General features: G+C 48.5%; 1 protein-coding gene across 3 annotated transcripts; it reads right to left on the bottom strand.

Annotated features, from left to right (window-relative positions):
* Positions 1–697: 697 nt before the first annotated feature.
* Positions 698–18,683, bottom strand: Znf775 (zinc finger protein 775). Of its 3 annotated transcripts, none has more exons than XM_005087175.4 (5): positions 18,569–18,683; positions 16,840–16,906; positions 14,506–14,713; positions 7,544–7,625; positions 698–2,510 (listed from the first exon to the last, which is right to left on the bottom strand). In XM_005087175.4, the coding sequence occupies exons 4-5, from the start codon at positions 7,572–7,574 to the stop codon at positions 937–939; spliced, it is 1,605 nt and encodes a 534-aa protein (XP_005087232.1). In that variant the 5' UTR covers positions 7,575–7,625; positions 14,506–14,713; positions 16,840–16,906; positions 18,569–18,683; the 3' UTR covers positions 698–936. The 3 variants fall into 3 exon arrangements, with proteins under 3 accessions (XP_005087232.1, XP_012981496.1, XP_012981497.1); XM_013126042.3 differs by having other exon boundaries at positions 14,637–14,713; XM_013126043.3 differs by lacking the exon at positions 18,569–18,683 and adding an exon at positions 18,142–18,494.
* Between the last annotated feature and the right edge of the window lie 1,930 nt (positions 18,684–20,613).

Here is a 20,613-nt window from a genome sequence, read left to right as displayed (position 1 = left end):
GGTGGGAAAACTCTGTAGGTTTGGCTTCCTGGTGGTCTTCAGGGATGATCAGCACACCTCTCCTAGTGCAGGACTTCACCCAGTTTAGGATCAACTAACTTGACCAAGAAGAAGCAGGCCAGGGTTGACACTAAACTTCTTTGCTACCACGCTCCTCAGGAGAGGTACGACAGTTGCAAGTCTTGTTCCTCCTTCTTTGGACTTACATGTCCTTCTGTAACACTACAACTAAAGCATCTCCAAAATAAAAGCGTTAAACTATTCTCCCTAGAGAAGAGACCAAAAGCCAGGCTGAACTCAACACTGCTTGGCATCCTCAGGGAGATACAAGCCCCGGGAGGCCAGCAAGTGTAGTTCACCCTCCTCCAGAACTTTCCTGGGCTCTATCATTCTCCTACCCATAAGTTGTCCAGCCCTGGCACTCATCTCCTGGAAAGAACACTTCCAAGGCTATCCTGAGCTGAGGCGCTGGCTTCTGGCGGCACCAGAACATCAGCCACCCTGCTTTACAGGGGCAGGAGCAGGGACCTCAGACGGACAGAGTGGAAGACAGAAAACTACCCTCCAGCCTGGGCAGCAGGTAGGAGGGGGGCACATGAATGGCAACCCCACACCCACACCCACACCCTTGGGGTCCTAGGAAGCACACACATCTGGTCTCCAGTAAGGACGATTCAGAAAGGACAGCAACACCATGTGGAATATCCAGTCCTTCATTTTTCTCCAAGTCACAGGAACCACACACTTGGAACAGAGGCCACACTCTTGCACAGCCACGTTCCCAAGCAGCCCAGCTATGGCTGAGACCATGAGACTGTACCCCATATCCATTAACCATCAAACACGTTGTCAGTTCTATGGCCAGGTCTGCCATACCTAGCACCATGAGCAGCGAGACACTCAAAACAGAGACCATCAAATCATCCCGAGCACACACTACAGCTCTTCCTCCTCTGGGCCAGGGTGTGGTGCCTGAGCTCCGCGATGCACACGTTGATGCTTGAGCAGATGCTGCTTTTGACGGAATCCGCGGCCACAGGCAGTGCACAGGTAGGGTCTCTCACCGGTGTGGTTGCGCCGGTGTCGGGTGAGGTTGGGCTTCTGGCTGAAACAGCGGCCACAGTCCGGGCACGCATAGGGCCGCTCGCCGGTGTGGATGCGCTGGTGGATGGTGAGCGCTGACCACCACGAGAAGCTCTTGCCGCACTCGTTACAGATGAACTGGCGCTGCTCACCGGATACAGCCAGGGTCTCGCACCCCTTGGCAGCCTGGGAACCAGGGGACTTCACAGCCACACTCCGGACAATCTCGGCTTGGGACTCTGAACCGGGCACGCCACCCTGGACAGCAGACCGCGAACGCAGCAGCTCTGTAGCAGCATGCATTCGCTGGTGGGCCCGCAGTGCGGCACGGCTGGGGCAGTTCTGTCCGCAGCTGGTGCACCTTGCAGCCTGAGCTCCAGGTAGGTGCGTGCGCAAATGCTTGAGCAGGTGCTGCTTCTGGCGGAAGCTGCGGCCACAGTGAGAACATGGGTGCGGCCTCTCGCCAGTGTGGTTGCGCAGGTGCCTTGTGAGGTTGGGCTTCTGGCTGAAGCGGCGGCCGCACTCAGGGCACGCGTAGGGTCGCTCACCTGTGTGGATGCGCTGGTGGATATTCAGTGATGACCACCACGTGAAGCTTTTGCCGCACTCGTTGCAGATGAATTGGCGTTGCTCACTGGGACACAAGCGGCTGTGGGCTGCTGTCCGTACCTTGTGCTGACCCCACCAGCCCTGGTAGAGTCCCAGCCACACCCACTCGGGGCGCCCGCGTGGGGATCCAGGGCGCAAGCGACAGGCCCGGCGGCGTGCAGCGTAACGTAGCATTTCATGCAAGCTGACACGGACACCCAGGCGGTCACGGGCATGCGCTCGCAGATGGATCCGGAGGCCCACGTGGTGCCGGAAGCAGCGCTCACATTCTGGACACGGGTGGGTGGTGGGCCGAGAGTGAGTCTTCTGGTGCTTGAGCAGGTGCTGTTTCTGACTGAAGCGTCTTGGGCACTCTAGGCAGCAGAAGGGCCTCTCGCCAGTGTGGTGGCGCTGGTGGCGCTCCAGGTTGGGCTTCTGACTAAAGCTCTTGCCACACTTGCTGCAGCGGTAAGGCTTCTCGCCCGTGTGTGTGCGCTGGTGAATCTTCAGGGAGGACCACCAGCTGAACCTTTTCCCACAATCCATGCACACAAAGTGACCCCCACCCCCAGAAAGTGCGGGGCTCAGAGGGCTTGGAGCTGTCCCTGGAACTCGAGCGGCCAGCTGTGCATCCTGCTCAGGGGGTGGGGCCCACCATGTACCCCCAACCTCCTCCTGTGACCCCAGAGCCCAGGGTCGCCCCATGGTCTGGCACAGTGGGAGGCCCCCCAGCTGCTGAAATATGTTTTCCTTGTCTTTCTCTGGAAGTGAGGCCTGAGACACCACAGTCTGCAACAGCCAGTCTGGCTTCTCCTGCTTGATCCCTGCCAGTCCATCTCCTGTAGAGGCAAAGGGAGGAGTCAGAAGACATCATCGTGGGATGCGAAGAGCACAGAGAGGGAGAGGTACCGGGGAGGGGAGGGACAGCTTTAAATGGAGGGAAGAACATGGATAAGAAAGGATGGGGGTGGGGAAACTTGAAGGACCCTATATGGGCAGGCAGCATGTGAAGGGAGGAGAAAGTCCACAGGAGAGTAAAAACAAGAGCATGGCTGGCTTGCCAAGGCCATGGCTCCCTCATGCATAAGCTGCCCTGCCTTCTCTACCAGTGGATGCAAAGATGTTAAAGAACCCAGGCAGTGATGCTTCCTGACCCAAGAGCACCAGTTGCCCTGTAAGAGCACCACCTGCCCTGTAAGAACAAAGAGCACCACCTGCCCACCTGCTGAGCCATTTCGCCAGCCTAAAACTTGCCGTTCTTTTTCTAGGAGAATGGACACGGGGAGCTTTCTAGGCAAAGGCATATCCAGTCCCCCAGTGGTTACGGCTACCACACCCTGAGTCACCAATACTTTCTCTCTGCTGGTAGGACCCGGGCTCCAATGCAGTAGCCATGGAGCAAGCAGAAACATCCCACTGGAAGGACATCCGCCTTTCTCTCACAAAACCAAGAATGGGGAGGTAGGCCCTGTTCTGTACCTTGGAGCTCTGACAGGACACGCCCTCAGCTGCAGGCACTAAGAGCACCTGTGCATAATACATAGTCACTATGTGCCCTTTTAAAATGACCCTGCCCACCTCCCATCTTCCTCTCCCTCTCCCTCCCTCCCTCTCTCTCTCTCTCTCTCTCTCTCTCTCTCTCTCTCTCTCTCTCTCTCTCTCTCTTTTCCTCTGCCTCTCTTTCCTCTTCCACTGCTCCTGTCTCTTCCCAACTCTGTTTTCCCCTTTTTATGATCCCTTTCCCAACCTCCCCCCCAAAAAAAACCCTCTGCTTGAACTCTGTCACATGGTGTCTTTTTCTCTCACAGCCATTTTTTAAAAATTATAACCGCCTCCAAGGCTCACGTGGAAAAAGTTATAGTCCATGCCCTTTTAGTAAAGATAATCCACCAGAGCAATAGTTCCTATTGCAGGAACCTTTAAAGACAGTTCCTCATGTTGAGGGGACCCCCCAACCACAAAATTATTTTTGTTGCTACTCCATAACTGTAATTTTGCTACTGCTCGGAATCATAATGTAACTATCTGATATGCAGGATATCTGACATGAGACCCCTGTGAAATGGTCATTGGATTCCCAAAGGGATCGAAACTCACAGGCTGAGAGCCACTGCAATAGAGTTCAGGGAAGCAGCTACCAGCCCACACCTTATACCAGGCTCCTGGTGGTAAGATGTCATAGTGCAGGCTGCTTTAGAAAGGACAGAGGACAGATGTGATTCGCAGATCTGAACATCAAATCTGGAAAAACTGTAAGTTAGATCATGGCCCATTACAGAGGCAGGGTTCTGAGGTCCTGTCAGTGCTCATGGTCACAAAGAATTTTTGGAGCCTTAATGTATGCACCTTTCTCTGTGTGTGTTGCATTTCAGTAAGAAGCTTACACGCGACAAGGAGGCAGTGTGAAACAGTCAAGAAGATTTGCAAACAGATTTCTACATCAGCATAGTTGACACATTTGAAAAAGTAGAAAAAAGGCAATAATAAAGTTAAAAACCAAGACTCACAAAAGTACTAAAGGATTCCAAAAACACTAAAATATCATTTGTATCACTAAGTTTGTAAATATATAGTAAATAATATTACAAGAAAATACAAATTAAAATGAATTCAAAATTTAAAGGGGCTCTGTGGTTAAGAGCACTGGTTGATCTTCCAGATCAAGGTTCAGTTCCCACAAGACAGGGATCATAAACTACCTGTAATGGCACCCTCTTCTGGTATCTATGAGCACTGCATGCATGTGGTGCACAGATACATGATGGCAAAATATGTATACATTTAAAAAAATGGCCTAGCACAGCATACACCTTTAATCCCAACACTTGGGAGGCAGGAGCAGGCAGAGCTCTGTGAGTTCGAGGATAGCTTCACCTACATAGTAAGTTCCAGGACAACCAGGGCTGCATAAGCTACCTAAAGAGACCCTGTTTTGTTTTGTTTTTTTTTAATTTTTAAATAACACATTTTAAAATGATTTTCAGTAAGAACAGGTTAAAATGATCATATAAATGTCTATAAGAAGCTAATGTAAAAGCTGAATTCTAACTCAAATTGGTTTATAAACAACATAGCTGTATCAACGTAGTTCATAAAAAATTCAAAGGAAGGTTTGAGAGATGGTTCAGCATCTAGGAGCATATGCTGCTCCAAATTCAGTTCCCAGCACCCATGTGGGGTGGCTCACAGGCAGCTGTATCTCTGGCTCTGGGGGATCTGATGCTCTCTTCTGGTCTCTGTGGGACCCTGCATGTATACAGCATACACTCACAGACACACACTCAGCACTCAAAAATTACTGTTAATTTATAAGAAATAATCATTCCCAGTTCTGGAACTATTCAGTAACTAGGAGGGCAGGATGAAAAAGGAGAGGAGAGAATGAGAGACAGGGAGCAGTCTATAAGGCAAGCATACAAGAATGGGAGCAGGAAGGATAATTGTAGATTTACTGCTCCTCAAACACAAACATTTGCAAAGCAAGCTCAGTAGAATTAGAAATATTATAGCTTTGCTAGGATTTTCCCCCAGAAAAGTAGGACGGCTTGATACAATTCTTGATATTATCCTATTAAAAGTGAAGTGTCAGCTGAGGTTGTAGAATGCTTGCCTAGCAGCACAAGGTCTGTAATTGATTCCCCGGCATTATTTTTTTAAAGCACACCTTATACCATTCTCAACAGATGCAGAAAAAGTCATATGAAAAAAATTTCACCATCATTTCAGGAGGAGGGGGGAAGGCATTAGCAAACTAGGAATACAAGGAAATTTAAGAAGACAAGGTACAGCAAGCTTTCTACTCAACAGCAAAGGACAGAAGACAGTATTAAGAACACAGTAAGAGCCGGGCGGTGGTGGCGCACGCCTTTAATCCCAGCACTCGGGAGGCTGAGGCAGGCGGATCTCTGTGAGTTCGAGGCTGGGCTGGACCGATAGCCTCCAAAACAATACAGAGAAACCCTGTCTCGAAAAACCAAAAAAAAAAAAAAAAAAAAAAAGAACACAGTAAGGATACTCTTTATCATCGATACTATTTAACCTTGAGAAATCAGTCAAAGGATAGGAGAGAAAACACAAAGATACTGGAAAGAGGGGGGAAATAAAAACCTCTCGTGTGCTTATGACTATTAACTTAGGTGTGCTAGAGAAATGGAGATACTATGGTACAAAAAGCATACAAAAATTAATCACTTTTAAAAACAGACAACAGTCATTATAAAAGCATAAAAAAATTGGTAAAGAAAACCACTAAAGAGATAAAGGTCTTAGTGTCAACTGTCTTTCTGTGGTAGTTTCAATGAGAATGACCTCCAGAGGGGGGCACAGATTTGAGTATTTGGTCCCCAAGTAAAAGAAAGAAGTGTAACCTTGTTGAAGGTGTGTCACTGCGGGCAGGCTTTGAAGTTTCAAAGACTTACACCATTTCCAGTGAGTTCTCTATCTCTCTCTGTCTGTCTGTCTCTCTCTCTCTCTGTTCTCTCTCTCTCTGTTCTCTCTCTCTCTCTCTCTCTCTCTCTCTCTCTCTCTCTCTCTCTCTCTCTCTCTCTGTGTGTGTGTGTGTGTGTGTGTGTGTGTGTGTGTGTGTGTGTGTGATAGTTGTGGATCAAGATATAGGCCCTCAGCTATTCCTTCACTCCACCATTATGAAACTAATCCTCTGAAACAATAAGCCAAATTAAATGTTTTTTCTTACAAGTCACCTTGGTCATGCTGTTTTATCACAGAAACAGAAAAGTAACTAAGACATTTCCTTTCAGGGGAAAAACAATAGATTCTTGATGCATAGTGTTAATAAAAATCAACTCTAAATAAACTTTGATCTTGCCTGTGCTTGGTCATGAGAATTCATTTTAGTAAGTCATGCTTAAGAAGGCAAGCAGTATCTTCGATTATATATATCAGGAACTGAATATACAAATGTAATGAGTTGAGTTGATTATAGGTCTGTCCCCTGACCTGCACTGAAATTTGGGCAAAGGAAGATTTGGTGCCAAGTATCTAACCTGGCAGTGAATCTGAGGTTTATTCAATGAGAAGCGATCACCGTCCCTGATTGACATGGTATCTATTAAAATAACCCAGAGGCCCCCATATTCAATGCCTTGTTAAGTTTAGCCACGGCTTCCAACCAGAAAGATGGCCTGGGTAAAGCTCTTCTCCAACTAGTGTTGAAGAGTATAGAGGAATATGGACCCAGCACAGACCCCTGTAGGTCCTATGGCTAAGAAGGGAGTGTGCTTGAACTTCAGCCTGCCCAGAGGCACATTCTCTTGGGCTCAGATGAGACAAAAAGCCTCTTCCCTACAGGAACCACTCCTCATTCTTACAACAGCATAATGTTCTCTGTTGCCTTGACAGAACTGCTACCAAGGCCTGAGAGGGTCTCTGGTAGGTGGGAGCTGTGGCAGCCCTACAGAGCGCGCCTAAAGCATCTGCCTGGGAAATCCCCAGACTGCCTGCTGCTTGTCATCACAGTAGCCTGAAGACTGATGAAGACCCTGAACTCTGAGTGGCCCTGCGATCTCCAGTGGTCTGGATTGATGGTCAGTGAACAACAGCTTCTCGTAGACAATCGCCCTACCCAGAGAGCGCATTCTCCAAGTCTGACCAGCCACACGTCAAGTCCCAATGTCGGCACTGAAAACAATACCCCGCCTCTTACCCAGCCTGCTGTGTCTCTACGGGCCTGGCTTTTGCTGTGTTTGTGCTGCCAACATCACTGTCTTCGTGTTACTCTTTGGGTGGCCTCCAAAGTCCTGGTCCCACACTGAAATTCTACATTCTAGAAGATACTGGTTGAGGAGGTGACTTACGTTTGGTTCTAAGGAGGGTGAGGGGTCCGGGAGAGGGAAGGCTGACTCACTTCTCTTACCTGAGCCATTGCCAGCCAGGCCACTCTCCATCCCTGAAGGGCTCCCTCTGCATCAGTGCTGGTGAGGTCTCAACCCTGCCCCCTGGGGTAAAACAGAAGAGAAAGAATGACTGACTGCCCAAATCCATCTTCCCGGCCCTCTCCCACCTCAGAGCCCACGCTTCTTTTCAGGGTTCTATCCACCCCCTCAGGTGAAAAGTGCAGATGGAAGGTAAGTGGGCACAATTCTCAAGTACAAAGAGGAAACTGAGCCTGAGAGAGGCCGTGAAGGCTAAACAGCTGAACTGTATACAAATTCCCTACCTCAGGCCCCACCCCCTCCTCGACTGTAGAAGATGTGAGAGGGACATGACACCTGAGAACCGGGTACCTCAGGTAACGTTAGATATACGGGGACACGGGGGGGGGGGCTGGGGATGTGGCTGTAGCATGTGAGAGGCCTAGAATTCAATCCCAGCACTATCCCAAATACTAAAGCGACATCTGTGTAGCCGCCGGTGTTTGCTGCTAGGGGGGCCACAGCCCTTCACAACAATCTGGGCTGAAGGGCTAAGGATGTAAATGAAGACAAAGACAGCGGCTCATTCTTTTTTTTTTTTTAATGTGTTTTTATTTTGTTTTTCATTTTTTTCCTCAATATATATTTCTATTTAAATGAGAAACATGAATGCTTCACATGTCAATCCCAGCTCCCTCTCCCACCCCTCCTCCCTTGTCCCTTCACCAGCCCCCCCAGCCCCCCCAGCCCCCCAATCATTCCCCAGGGAGGGTGAGGCCCTCCTTGAGGGGATCTCTAAAGTCTGTCATTTCATCCAGGGCAGGACCTAGGCCCTTCCCCATGTGTCCAGGCTGAGAGAGCATCCTTCCATGTGGAATGGGCTCCCAAAGATCATTCATACACCATGGTAAACACTGATCTACTACCCAAGGCCCCGGTGATTTCTGTGGCCTCCTCACTGACACTACATTCATGGAGTCTGGATAACGCCCCCCTTATCCAGTTAGTTGGTTTCACCAGCACAGTCTTGTCCCCTTTGCTCATCACTCCTCCATCTCTGTCACTGAGTTCCAGGAGTTCAGTTCAGTGTTTAGCTGTGGGTATTAGTCTCTGACAGCGGCTCATTCTTACAAGGAGAATGGTATTACGAGGGTGGGGCCTTATATGCCAAAGGCAGGTATGATGGAAAAACACCAAGACCAGAAGCCTATGTTCCCAGGGCCCTCCGGCAAAGGGTGGGCCAAAAACAGGAATTAGCATTTAGACAACGGATGGACGGAAAACAGGAACTTGCACACAGGCCTTACTGGGAGGAGGGGACGAGAAATGTTTAGCTAAAAGCTCCTAGTAACAAGCCGTGGGGGAAGGGTGCAATACATCTGCAGCCAAGGCAGACTTTCTCCCACAGTTCCTAAGTCAATGGGACACTCTTCCAATATCCTAGGACAAACCCCGTCATAGCTCACAAGTCACCGTCACCACTGCCATTGCCACCGCCACCACCAAGAACACGCTAGCTCACCACTCCCTAGTTCATGATGCCCGCTCCCTAGTTTATGATCACAGTTTGAACACTCCAAACTGCTTCCCTTTATACCTGGGATATGGATTGAGATGGACCACACAGCTGCGTGGATGACCCAGGCTTTGACTCCCTCTGCTCTACTCATCCCTCCGTGCCAGAGGCCATGGGAGTATACAGCAGGTGATAACTAGCAATCAACAGGTCGGCCTACTAGATGAATAGCTCTCTGATGGGGAGCCCCACTTGGAAAAGGCCATGGGGTCACCAACTGTAAATAGCTGGTTGCTTCTGTCTGTAGTTTTTCTCATGTGCATACATTCCTTCCATAAAAACAGCTATGGGTATTTTCCCCTCTGCCTGTGTGTTTACCATATATATATACATATATATATTCCATCTACAGAGTACATTTATAGCTGTGGATGGTCAGGAAGATGATTTCTGCTTAATATGTATGATTCTGATGAACAGAAATAATACTAGGACATTTTTCATTACTCAGACTGACATCCAAAAGTAATAGTATTCTCAGTCACAAAGACAGCTAATTTTAGACTTCAGAACAAATACAAAGAAAACTGGTTGTCCCTGGAGACAGATACACAAGGACAATTTCCCAGGTGTTTATTGCTGATTCAAGGTCAGGTATGAAGCAACTTTAGTAGACCTAACTCCCTGAAGTAATGAACTTTCTGCATGCACTCCTAACCTCAAAGTTCGGTCAACTAACTGTTTATTGGTTAAGTCCTGAATTTCAATGTCACTTTCTGTCTGGGAACGCTGATCACTTAGAGTTATGTGCACAGACAAGCATCACTCACTGGCCTGAGGGAAACTGTGTGATCAGTATGGCTCTGTTTCTTACTGTTTACTCAAGAACTGCTGTGTAATGCTGAAAATATGATTCGTATTTGTCCAGAGGCTTGGCTGGACAGGGAAAAAATGTGAGGTAGGTGTGTGTGTGTGTGTGTGTGCGCGCGCGCGCGCGCATGTGTGTACTGAAAGGGAGATGCAGCTGAGTGTGTAGAAGTATGAGAGATGTACAAGGAAGTGAGTGAGTGAGAGAGAGAGTGAGAGAGTGAGGAGTGAGTGATGTAGAAGAGAGATGTAGCTGTGTCTGGAGAAACTTACAGACTAAAAAGAAGATAAGTGTGTAGAAGGGAGATGTGTGGAGAGAGAGAGAGAGAGAGAGAGAGAGAGAGAGAGAGAGAGAGCGATGAAGAGCTATGTAAAAAAAGAGATGTATAGAGACGTATTTGCAGGAGAGATGTACGTATGTAAAGAGAGATATGCAACTACATGCAAAGATACGTAACTGCTTTTTAGAGATTGTCAAGAAAGAGAGATTATTTAAGATGAAGTAAAAGAGAAGGTTACCATCAGAAAGCGCATGTGTGTTTCATTACTTACCCTCAGATAGAAAAGTCCAGCCCTCAGGTAGAGGAGGAATTTATCTAAGTCTCACTTCTCTGCGGGCATTCTTTCTGCTACCCTGGGTACCTACAATCTCTGCCTGTCTGACTCTTGCTTCCTTCTTCTGCTTAGGCGTTACCTTAGCAGAGTGGCTAGGATACCCTGGGACCTCAGAGTACAAGTGTAATCCCCCTCACCTTTCTTTTCCATCCTCCTATATTTAGGAGAGTATGAGACAATGTCCTATGTAGGCCAGGCTGGCCTTGCTTGTCATGTACTCAAGGATGACCTTCAGTTTATGACCTCTGACCTCCATCTCCCTAGTGCTGCGTTTTCTATGCGGTGCTAGGGAGAGAACTCAAGGCTTCTACCATGATATTCATTCACTCTACCAACTGAGCTACATTCCCCAACTCACCGCCAACACTTTTAACTACCTGACAGGTCTGCGTATTCCCAAATATGCTGCCTAACTTTGAGCTGTGGGCTTGCACTATCTGTACAACATTGGTATGACTGTCTCTCCTAAGGTTAGGGTCTGGCTTCATCCAACAATATTCCCAAAGCACAACCAGGGACTTTGTGGCTAACTGCTCTATAGAAATCCAAAGCTGGTTTCATGCTAGCCCAGGACATGGACTTCTTGGTACTTTTGATTGTATTATCTTCAATAGAAAACTCTGAGCCCTAGAGACCAGTCCTCAATCTGTTGTCCTCCAGGCCACCTTCCTGAGTCTGTTCTGGGGGTGCTTATCCAGACTAGAAATCAGAGCCCTGACTAGAAATTCAAACCCCAGAATCAAGGCAGGGAGGAAACTCCTCCTTTTTCTTGGAGCACTCTTTAGAAACTTCTAGTTGCTAAGCTCTGGCTCTGTCCTCTCTAAACAAATGTAAATCTTTTCATAACTAAATAAGCTTCTTGCCAGCTTGACAACCTACTGTCTTCCTCAAGGGTCTCGGAACCATCCACTGTAGATATCAAACAGGCAGGGAGCCCCGAGGCCTCTTTCCTGGGGAAAACGAATGCCTCCCTCCGGCAGGCTGGCACCTGGGCAGCAAATGTTTTTTCTGTCATAAAAATATGTTTATTTTTAATTTGGATAAGGGCAAATATCTAACAGATAGTCACCCTAACAACCATACAGACTCATAATGAGCTGCATGTGACATGTGATATCCTCCTGCTTGATGACCAGACATAATTTGTTGTGAAACACATGTGCAGTGGGAGGCATCTTCCTGGGCTTGAGTTTCACTGTCAGGCAATGATATCATTCTTACTAATATTTAGTCAATGAAAAAATAAATAAATAAACCTTTCTTTATCATTTACCCCTGTGGGAAATTCTTCTGTGGAGCGGGTTTTGTTTGCAGTTCAGTTTCCTCATGGCGGTCGGGGAAGGACTCCCACTGTGTTTTCTCATAGACACTGAAACCCACTGGTGGCAGAGGAGAGGGAGCAGCAGGAAGCTGAAGGTAAGCTCTGCCTGAAGGGACATCTGGGGACTGGAGCCCCCTCTTGCCCACCACCCATTAACTCTAGGTCTCTCTATCTGTATGAGTTCCTGCATCCCACACCTTGGAGACCATCTCATGAGGCTTAAGAGGATCACAAACAGAGAGGTCACCTGGCCATGGAGAGACATGATTGACTGACTGAGAGAGTGTGGGCCAGGAATGCAGGGCAGAGCGAGAAGGTCAGGACTCAACCTACACCACACGTGAGAAGCCCTAAATCACCCAGTCAGAGCCCCACTTCTCCCACTCTGGCTTCTAAGTTCTGTTTCAAACGTAGAGCTGGCAGGGCCTTGGCTCCCGGTGACCCGGCTTGAGCATCACCCATACCACACCAGGCAGGAAGAGCAACTCTGCTGGGGTCTCGCCAGGAACAGATGTGGGAACAGAAGGCAGGAGACCCACACAGGCCCAAAGGGATGAGGAGAGAAGTGAGATGGGGATACAGAGAAGACAGATACGTGGAGGCAGGCCGTGTCTTTTGAGATCCACGTCCTATAAGCTCAGGTGTTACACGTCTGCAGAACCCATGCTCGGAAAGCCAAGCCCAGGGTAGGCCCTACATACAGACTCAGGTCCTCCATGCCCCCATGCCATACCCTCCAAGTGAGTCTCCCTGAACCCCATTCTTGACCTTCCCTTCCTTCTATCGCCCGTAAGCACTATCAGGACAGGGCATACACAAGACAAATCCCCGGTCGCCTTCATCTTCCTGTGGCCTGCCAGAGCCTAGAGACCTACACTGGGTCAGGTTACAGTTTGGATATGAACTCCCCTGACAGAAAGTCCCAAAAAACAGCAATTGCTCTGCCAACTGCAGAAACAAAGAGAGGGGACTTGTGGCCTGCAGCAGGAGGTGAGGCCTGGAGCAGGGGAGATGACAGGGGGGCTTTGGGGCCGGCATAGATTGACGAACACAGGGTGCAGAAGTGGAAATGAGGTGACGCCAAGCGCCAGGGACAATCAGCTCAGGGAGCTGTTCAGGGCTCCCCACTCACTCCTCCCACAGCGCAGGCTGGATGGAAGGGTCCAACATAAGGTGTATGAATTCAAGTTGTGCAGGTCTGAGGATAAAAAGGCTTAAGTGATGACAAAAACAAAAGTGATTTGAGACATTCAAAATAATGAAACATGTTCCAATTCCTCTCTCTCATTATGCCACAGCCTCATCATTAATCAATAAAGTTCTGATAAGCTATTAATCCAACTCTGACAGGGTACTAAACACTATACTATAACACTATAGGATCATAACTGTAAACTCAAGATTAAGGTGCTTTTCATTATGCTAAAAACATCTGTCACAGCTTTCCAGATGAAAAGGAAGAATGTTAATGCTTTCAACCAAATCATTTCTGACATGAGTATGCTGCCATTTCTACAATGCAAATTTCAGTACAGATCATAAACAATGGAAATGCTAATGTGTCTAAAACTTAAACGTTTTCACCAACTCAAAGGATTTTCATAAGTTCCAGGGAGACAAATTGAACCCACCCAAACAGGTCAGATTCACTCCAGATAAAAATATCATCCAACCTTTCCCCCAGTCCTGGGACTCCCTTCCTTCATCTTGGCACCCCCTGCCTCATCTTATGATCCTCCTCTCCTCAAGTACCAGGACCTAAGAAAAAAAATTTTTTTCCTAAACTTAACCTTGTCCTCTGCTCTGTCACAATCTTGCCAGGTCTAAGAGGTGCTAGAAAGTTCCATACAGCCTGGACTGTGATGAAACAACCAGCTACCCCAGAACATGGAAGCATCCCAGCTTTCTCAAAGATGGTCAATGGCCCCAGGTCAGCAGGAAAAACTCAACACCCTTATTTCCTAACCTGCCACACCTGACTCCTCACCTTTTTAATAAAGGTGGGAATGTAAAGATTCAGGCATTATGCTGGCCTGCCCGTCACCTGGCAGAATGCAGTCGGGTAGTCCCCTGGTCAGCATGCAGGTGCAAAAGACCCCTTTAAAAGAAAGACCCCCCCACCCACTTACGCTGTTTCTGCTCTCTCCTGCTCTTTCCTGCCACGACACGCCCTGTCTCCCTCTTCTCCTCTGTCCTCTCTCTGTCTCTGTGTCTCTTTACTCTTTCCTTCCCCTCCCTCCCCTTTCTAATAAAACTTCTCACTTAAACTCTGCCTGGCGTGTTGGTCCCTCCCCTTGGTCACCTGCGCCTGCCATGGAATCCAACAAGGTCCTCCTGTGCTTTTATCGTAACCCAGGCCCCTGCCAAGGAATCAAACTGAGAAGCGAACAGTACTTCATACCTCCTTTGTCACCAGTAAAGCAGGACTTCCAATGACAAAAGCCCAGCCACTGGTTTTTCTCAGCCCAGAGATCCAACAAGGTCCTAATCCTGTTGAGTTCTCATCTATACCAACAACCCTAACCCTTCCCAGGAGGCCAGGCAGGAGACAGCCTGCCCTCAAGGCCCCCCAACCCCCCCCCAATTCCCTCTACTCCACTTCCCCTTCTAGCAAACACATTTTTCCTAGCACTCACTGACCCTACCTGTCCTCTCAGGGCACCCCGACAGTGACATCATCCTTCCGCTTGCTTTCCCTGACTGCCAGCCTCACCAGGGAGTTGCCAGAAAGCTGGGGCAGCATCTGCATAAGGACAGGTAAGGGCGGCATCTATACCGTGCCAAGGAGGTTCTCAGATCTCCCCTTGAGGAAGAGGATGTGCATCCCTCAAGCCCACGCTGGCTTCCTTTGACCTGGGGAAAGAAAGAACAGATAGATGGTCAGCAGGAACAGGGAGAATGTCACTAACTGCTGAACATCGATCGACTAAGCATCAAAGCACTCAGCAAGCAAAGCCCATAACATTCTTTAGGTAAAGAAATTCTGCCTCAGGTCATATAAATGCTAGCAACAGGGCAGATTGGCTGGGGGAAGGCTTGCCCCTACTGGCACACTCTCCATAACTGTGTAGCTTCCAAGAGAAGGTAGGAGACTTAGCTGGAGGGCACCTGTAGCCAAGACAACCCTAAACTCCCAGTCCCTCATTTTCAGGAGTTTGGCTTCCATGCCCACATGTGATTATTTAAATTCAAATGATCTGGAAAGATGGTTCATAGGTTAAGAGCACTGGCTGCCCTTCCAGAGGACCAGGGTTCAATTCCCAGCACCTACATGGCTGCTCACACCTGCCTGTAACTTCAGTTCCAGCGGATCTGACACCCCCACACAGACATACATGCAGACAAAACACCAATGCCCATAAAACAAAAAATAAACAAATCATTAAAAGGTACAACAACAAGCATCCTTAAATTCAAATAAATTAACTTTTTAAATTCGGTATCTCATTCATACTGGTCACATGTAAGTGCTCAGAGGCTGTGTGGCTGTCCCACTGAGACTGACAGCCAAGGACACTGCTGTCTTCCTGGGGGGTGAGCTATCTAGAAAGGTGGAGTCTTGCCCTGCTGGAGCCTGACACAAGAGAAGGCTCCACACACACTGAATGGCTGGGTAATTAAGCTGAAGACTTAAAAGCAGTCATTCCTCTGGCCCCAGCCCTTTGTCACCAACAACAAATTTACTCTGCCTGGGAATGGATTTCAGTCAAACATGACCAAAGGCCAACAGGAAGCTGAGAAACACAGCCAAATGCACACACACACATGCACACACACACACACACACACACACATGCACACACACACACACACACACACACACACACACACACACACAAAGAAATGCCTACCATCCAAACCAGCTAACCAAACAGGAGTTCAAAGATACAGAACGGACGGATACCTGTCACACTGCACAGTGGTCAATGTGGTTTTAGCCATGGCCAACCTCACCTGGTGCAGCGCAAAAGATATTTTGAGAGAACCAAGAGTCATATGACATTTTCTATAGAACACTGTCTTAACCGTTCTATTGTGTCTAATTTACAACTTTAACTGTCAGATGTATGTGCTGGGAAAGCCTGAGCACAGAGTCCGGTATTAGCTGCAGTTTCAAGCATGTACTGAGTCAGGCAACATGGCATCATGTCCCTCAGACACATGGAGGGCTGGAGGACTGCACGTGTAAACACAGGACAGTGCCTTAAAACAGGCATGGGGCTGGAAAGGTGACTCGGTAGGTAAGAGCATTTGCTGCCCTCGCAGTGAGGAGATTCTGTTCTCAGCACCTATGTGGTGACTGGCAACGGTGTGTAACTCCAGTCCCAGGGGATCTGACTCCCTCTTTGGTCTGCCTGCATGTATGTGGTGCACAGAAACACACACAGGCAAAGCACCCAGACACACAAAGTAAAACCAAGTCTTTTTTTTTAAAGACACATTTTTAACATTATACAAGCAAGTCAGTGTGAATGAAACACATCAACACAAATCACTACACTGACCAATTGTGACAACAGAAATGGAAGCAATGGTGATATAGGTCTTCTCGAAGTTGGATGTAGTGGGGCATTCATGTAATCCAAGCTTTCAGTAAACAGGAGCCCCAGGAGTTCAAAGCCAGCCTAAGCTACATAGCAAGTTCAACACTAGCCTTGGTTACATGAAATCCTATATAAAATAAATAAATAAGCTTTTTAATATCTAGAGCCACATTAGCATGCCTATTAACACCACAAAACAGAACTTAGGAAGGCAGGAAGCCCTGTGTGGCTTTATGGGACATAATGACTAGACTGTGCCCAGCAACCCATGCAGTGTGAGATCCTCCAGGGCCTAGCCCACAGGGAAGAGGCAAGCCTTTCCCCCTGCCAACACTGGGTGAGCTGAGTTACCCCAAGTCTAAATCATCAACCCAAGTTTCTCCCTTGAGTTCACACCCGAGGCTGACAAAGTTCCTTCAGGCCTCCACATCATACCTAGAATGGTAATCAGGAACCCATCCTGGACCACCTGTCACCAAGACCAGGTCTCGCTGTTTCTCACCTAAATGATTAAAAAAAAATCAATGAAATCACTTAGTGCATCTGTCCTCAAACTGGAGGTGCCCTAAGACCATCAGAAAACACATATATTTCATGAGGATTCATAGCAGTAACAACTTCAAAACAACTCGAGGAACTGCATTAAAGGGTGGAAGCATTAGAAGGTTGAGAACCACTGGCTTGGTGGGTAAAAGTGCTTACACTCAAACCTGTTGATGCCCGGAACCCATGTGAGAAGCAAATCCCCAAAATTGTGTTCTTGTTCTCCCTCCCTCCCTCCCTCCCTCCCTCCCTCCCTCCCTGTCTCTCTCTCTCTCTGTCTCACACACACACACACACACACACTAAAGGTCTACTGATTTTCTTGGTTCCTCCAATCAATCTGCCACCAATCTGATTTTTCTAAAATTGCAATTTGGACATTTTACTCCCTTAACATACTTCAAGGGCTCCCTGACACTTGCAGATTTAGCCAAAATGTCTTGGCAAAGCCATTCAAAATTTAGTCTCTGGTTACCTTCCCCAATTGCCCCATGTATCTTAACATGCAATACCCAGATTTGTTGTCTTCTCACACCCACCTCTAACCTGTCTGCAGTGACTCTGCCCACACCCCTTCCCGGCCCAAAGCAGGGGTCACTTTGCCAGAGACACCTTTCGGAGAAACAAAGCTACTGTTTGTGTGTCATCCAAACGAGTACATAGAGTAACTATCACCATCAGTGCTTTCTGTTATCACCAGGCATCTAACACAGGATGCCTCTGCCGCAGCACACAGCCCAGGCTCCAGCCTTGTAGACCATTATAAAACAGTTATGAGGGCTCGTTTAAATAAATGTCAGTCCACAACTGATTGACAGAAGCACAGAGTCATGGAACTTTGGAGCTGACAGGACACAAATGCTATGGAATGTTTTCATGTCATTGCATAACACAGGTTAAAAAAAATCAAAAATTGAACAAACAAAAATGCGGAGCCTGGACTGTCACTTGACTCCAACCTCAGGCGACCACACCCAGCCTCTGCTGCAGCTGGAGACCGTTCCAGACTCTAGGTCGCTCACACCACACCCACGGAAGCTGCTGCAGTCATTTTACTTGAAGGGAGTCTCGAGAACCACCACCACCACCCCCACGAAAACGCGCACACAGCTGTAACTTCTGCGTGCTTTCTGGCTCTTGTTCTCCTCCATCCTCATCCCGGCTCACGGAATCGTTCATTTAGGGATCACCTACTCTTGAGTCTTTCTGTAGCCAACACTGAGGTTCCTGTCTCCAGAAGCGCGTCTACGCGGGCGGTGGGGGGGTGGACGACAGTCACACCAACTCAAACCAACCAGAGGGGCCGCGCGTAGGCGACTCTCCGTTCTCCAACGGCCCTACCCCTTGACCTCGGTGCCCTGGCCTGCCGCCCTCCCAGCCAGCCTCAGGTCTCTCCCCGCTGCGCTGGGCAGGGTGCTGCTAGTGGTGCAGAAAGTTGGGCCTGGGGCTGAGATGCGCGCGGGACTCGGGCACCTCAAGGCCCGGGACTCATCCTTCTTCTACCACCCGGGACAACGGAGCAGCACCGGAGCGGCGGCGGGTAACTGGTTCATCCCTGCAGCGCCCCTCCCCGCCCGGAATGCACAGGGACTCGGGGTAAGGGAGCCTGTGAAATAAATACCTTTGACTTTGTGGCTTAAGGTTAACGGGAACTGCTACCCAAGAAGCGACTTGGCCACCGGGATCCGGGCCACGGCCAGTCCAGGGGCAGACGGGCGGGCGGCGCTCGTGATTGGCTGGCTGCCCTGCACCACCCCGTCTATGGATTGGCTGTACGGCTCAGATGACACTCCTGGCCCTATCGGAGCAGCCGGAGGGGCGGCCCCTTTGTTCTCCGGAGCCAATAGCCAGGGTCTGACCTCGCCCGCGGAGTAGCATCCCAGAGAGGTGAATCTGAGTGTTATGCACTGCTGGGCTAGGAACGGTGGTCTCTGGCGTCCTGTGCTGGGCGACATTACGTCGTTGCTGCTCCCCCATCCACCGGGTGCCTTTGAGCACTCTGCCTCCCTCACAAGAGCGCGTTGACATCTGACCTCGGAACGTAGGTGCAGGGTGGTCCCGCAGCAGATAGTATTCCCAAGGTGTCACTGGTGTCCCTGGTGGGAAGCTATCGCGGACCACATAGAAATCACCACTCTTAGGAGTCCTCTCGACAATATGTCCACTTTAGTGTGACCCTTTTTTTGTTTACTCCCTGAAAGCGTGTTCAGGTGGCACTGCACACGTCCACCTGCACGCATTGCAGGACTCTCGTACCTGATGAGTGCAATGAGCCATCGCCAGCACCTCAGCCGATCAGTCATGATAAATGATGTTTGGTGCTGTCTGAGCGTGGCCTTGGAAAGTGTTGCGCTTGGGAGAGCTTTTTCTAGCTGAAGAAACAGGTCTGAAGAGTTTACCTTACTGCACGCACACTAGGGTTCAGTTGAGTGAAATATCTTCAAGCTGCTAACTGATTCCAGACTGCCATGGAGGGTGATCGTTTCCCAAACACCTCCAGGAAAGTTTTCATCTCCACCCTCTTCCAGCCATCTGAAATGAATTCCTCCCGCTACTGCCTTGGTTGGGTCACAGCTGGGTAAATCCTCTCACTCCCGCCTCGGGAATCACAGTGGGGTCAACTGGAGAGAAATTGCATTTTCTCTCTAGAGCTACTTTGAAGCTGTATTTGGAACCAAGTTGGATGGATTCCTGCGACCCCTGCCATGGGATCAATCTGCAACTAATCAATCTGGGCTTGTTCTAGGCCCAGCTACTGCCCAGTTCTTAAGCATAATGGAAACTGAGACAGAATTCCTACCAATTTTCTCAATAACGTCACCTGTAGTAATCACGAAAGAGACTTTTCTGTTTCTGGACTTTGATGTATTCGCTTGTGAAACATGGATAATTTTCCATCTGCTTGTGTATCTTTCTGGATTTTCACTCCTACCTCTCAGAGCAGCATTCTGGTTCCAGGTCTTCCATCAGCTAGTGTGACCTTGGAACGGCAAGCAATTCCACTCTAGACTGACAGTCTCCAGAACGATATTCCAGGACCAAGGCTGTTGCAGGGGTGCAAAGATTGAAGCACATCTGGGAGTCTTTCCTATTAAGCAAAAGCAAGGCAGCTAAAAATTCAAAAAATGAAAGGGCTCGGGGAAAACACTTCAGACTTAAGGTATTAAGAGAAAGAGGGGCCAGGAGTTATATTTTAAAAACATAAAGAGAAGTTGCACATGATTATGCTTGCTGGGAATCCCAGTACTTGAAAGGTAAAGTCCAGAGAATCAGTAGTTGAAGGCCAGCAACCTACCTTACATAGTAAGTTCAAGGCCAGCCTGGAGCTATGTGAGATCCTGGCCCCCCTCAAAAAAATCAAACTATGGATGTGTTAATACTCATACATACATATATATATACACATACAAGGAGAGTCTGCATCATAAAACTTATGCATATGTGCATGGGGCCGTGCATGGGAAGGCCAGAGGATTGGTCTGGAACTTCATCAAGTAGCCTAGGGTGGTGATTGGCAAAATACTGGGATCTCACGACTTGTGGCATTACAATTGTGAGTCACCATACTTAGCTTTTCACATGACCTCTGGGAGCCAAACTCCAGTCCTCACACTTCAAAGAAATATGTTCCACAAACGGAGACATCTCCCCAGCCTCAATATCTTA

Source organism: Mesocricetus auratus, unplaced genomic scaffold (assembly GCF_017639785.1).
Source record: "Mesocricetus auratus isolate SY011 unplaced genomic scaffold, BCM_Maur_2.0 Super-Scaffold_100125, whole genome shotgun sequence".
NCBI classification, from domain to species: Eukaryota; Metazoa; Chordata; class Mammalia; order Rodentia; family Cricetidae; genus Mesocricetus; species Mesocricetus auratus.
The sequence above is the reverse complement of the archived record's forward strand: the minus strand, read 5'-3'. Positions and strand labels throughout refer to the sequence as shown.

Bases quoted from the DNA above. Each gene is read 5' to 3' on its own strand.
- Znf775 (XM_005087175.4), bottom strand. From the start codon at position 7,574: ATGGAGAGTGGCCTGGCTGGCAATGGCTCAG. The intron at 2,511-7,543 runs GTAAGAGAAGTG...TTGCCTCTACAG, and splicing joins CCTGGCTGGCAATGGCTCAG to GAGATGGACTGGCAGGGATC.